This window comes from Tyto alba, unplaced genomic scaffold (genome assembly GCF_018691265.1).
Source record: "Tyto alba isolate M040663 unplaced genomic scaffold, T.alba_DEE_v4.0 Super-Scaffold_12, whole genome shotgun sequence".
In the NCBI taxonomy this organism is placed as follows: domain Eukaryota; kingdom Metazoa; phylum Chordata; class Aves; order Strigiformes; family Tytonidae; genus Tyto; species Tyto alba.
Window position 1 is genome coordinate 159,451 of NW_024881274.1, and position 1,933 is coordinate 161,383.

The 1,933-nt window shown below is 35.7% G+C and overlaps 1 protein-coding gene across 1 annotated transcript; it reads right to left on the minus strand.

Annotated features, from left to right (window-relative positions):
- Positions 1-602: 602 nt before the first annotated feature.
- LOC104356632 (olfactory receptor 10C1) lies at positions 603-1,541 on the minus strand. The gene has a single exon (XM_009968856.2). The coding sequence runs from the start codon at positions 1,539-1,541 to the stop codon at positions 603-605; it is 939 nt and encodes a 312-aa protein (XP_009967158.2).
- Positions 1,542-1,933: the final 392 nt, after the last annotated feature.

Genomic DNA, 1,933 nt, shown 5'->3' on the forward strand with positions numbered 1-1,933 from the left:
TGTTCTTCATCTATAAAAAATGAAGCCTACACTTGCTCTAAAATGTTTAAAACAGTGACTCTGAAATTAAGGAAAGGTCTGTGGGGATGCAATTTTACACACTTTTTAGAATCAATAGCAATCTCAGAACTCATAATTGGTAATCGGCAATTTCCTAGACTCTTTATTATAACTTGAATCATATCCTCTTATTTCCCCCAAAAAATTTACTAACCATTTTCAGGAAATCAGTGCAATATGATAAAAACTTATTCTTCTCAGTTCATTCAGCAAAATCAGGCTCCTGAACATTACTTTTTTATTCAAAAAGTCAGAAACATGTAAAACATTATATTAAAGTTTCTGACAAATAGAAAGGGAAAAAAAAAAAAAAGTTTATTTATTTAAGGATTTCTTAAATATTTGGAATAAGTTTCCTTTCAAAAATCTATCATAACTCTGCCAACACTGTCTCTTATGGTTGGAAATCTCTACTCTTCTCCCTCTTCCCTCCCCAAAAGCTGAAATGTTCTTAGGAGTTATTTGGAAATTATTTTTACTGAACAAGAATTTACAGTGGAAAATACCGCTAAACCCACCTGAAACAATGGAGATATTCTATTTCATTTCCACACAAAATTAAGATTCCTCCATCTTTTTCTCAGGGCTCCTTTCACCTCCTTATTCCTCAAACAATAGATAATGGGATTCAATAAAGGAGTCACCACAGTATAAGAAAGTGAGAGAAACTTATCAACAGATGCAGAGTAGCTGTATTTTGGCCTCAAATACATGGAGCTTGCTGTACCATAGAAAAGAGTCACAACTAAAAGGTGTGAGGAGCAAGTGGAAAATGCTTTCTGTTGTCTTTCGGATGATGATATCTTAAGAATTGTGGAAATTATGTGAATATAGGAATAAATAATCAGTAAGAAGGGACTCACAATAGCAAAGACAGCCACCACAATGACTTGAATTTCACTTGGTGAAGTGTTACCACAAAGCAGCTCCAAGAGGGGTTGAATCTCACAGAAGAAGTGGTTGATGGTAAGACCGCAGAATGGTAACTTGAATGTTATTATGGTGTGTACTAAGCCTACCACAGTCCCGCACATGTAAGTTCCAGCAACCAGACTTTTGCAGACTCTACTGTTCATAATGATAGTATAATGCAAGGGGTAGCATATTGCCACATAACGGTCAAATGCCATAGCAGCCAAGAGAAAACATTCTGCAACTCCAAAGAAAAGAAAGAAAAACATTTGCATTGCACATCCTGTCTTGGAAATACCAATTGTTCCCACCATTAGATTCTCAAGAATCTTTGGGACAATGACTGACAAATAACAGATATCCAAACAGGACAGCTGAGTGAGGAAGAAATACATGGGGGTGTGAAGGGTGTTATCACCTTTTATTATCAGAGCAGTCACCATGTTAGCCATTAGGGTGAGGATATAAAGAGAAAATAAGACCACAAAGAGCAAATGATGCAAGTGGAAGACTTCAGAAAAACCCAGGAGTCTGAATTCACTCACTTCACTGAGGTTCATGGGAATCATCCCTCCTCGGTACCTAGTAGAACTCTTCTCTCTTCAGTTTAGGGTTCAGTAGTTGCAAGCAGCTGGGCAAATTGGGAATTAAAATACAGCTGACCAACTGAGTAGGCAAACGGGTACGTAGAATTTAGAAATTATCCAAATTTTTTAAATCTCTTCTGAACAGATTATAAAAGTTTCTAATGAAAATCAGAAAGTCTTATGCATACAGTGTCATATCTTTTCTTGGCTGATTTTTCTTCTTTCATAGCATTGCCTTCAAAACTTGCACATTTACTACCGTCTGCAAACTCTCAGCTACCATTTCTACCCTGTAGAACAAGAAAAAAAAAAAAAAAAAAAAAAAGCAAAAAAGAAAAATATGTTTATAGCAGATATCTTTCTATGGACTGATC

Bases quoted from the DNA above. Each gene is read 5' to 3' on its own strand.
- LOC104356632 (XM_009968856.2), bottom strand. From the start codon at position 1,541: ATGATTCCCATGAACCTCAGTGAAGTGAGTGAATTCAGACTCCTGGGT.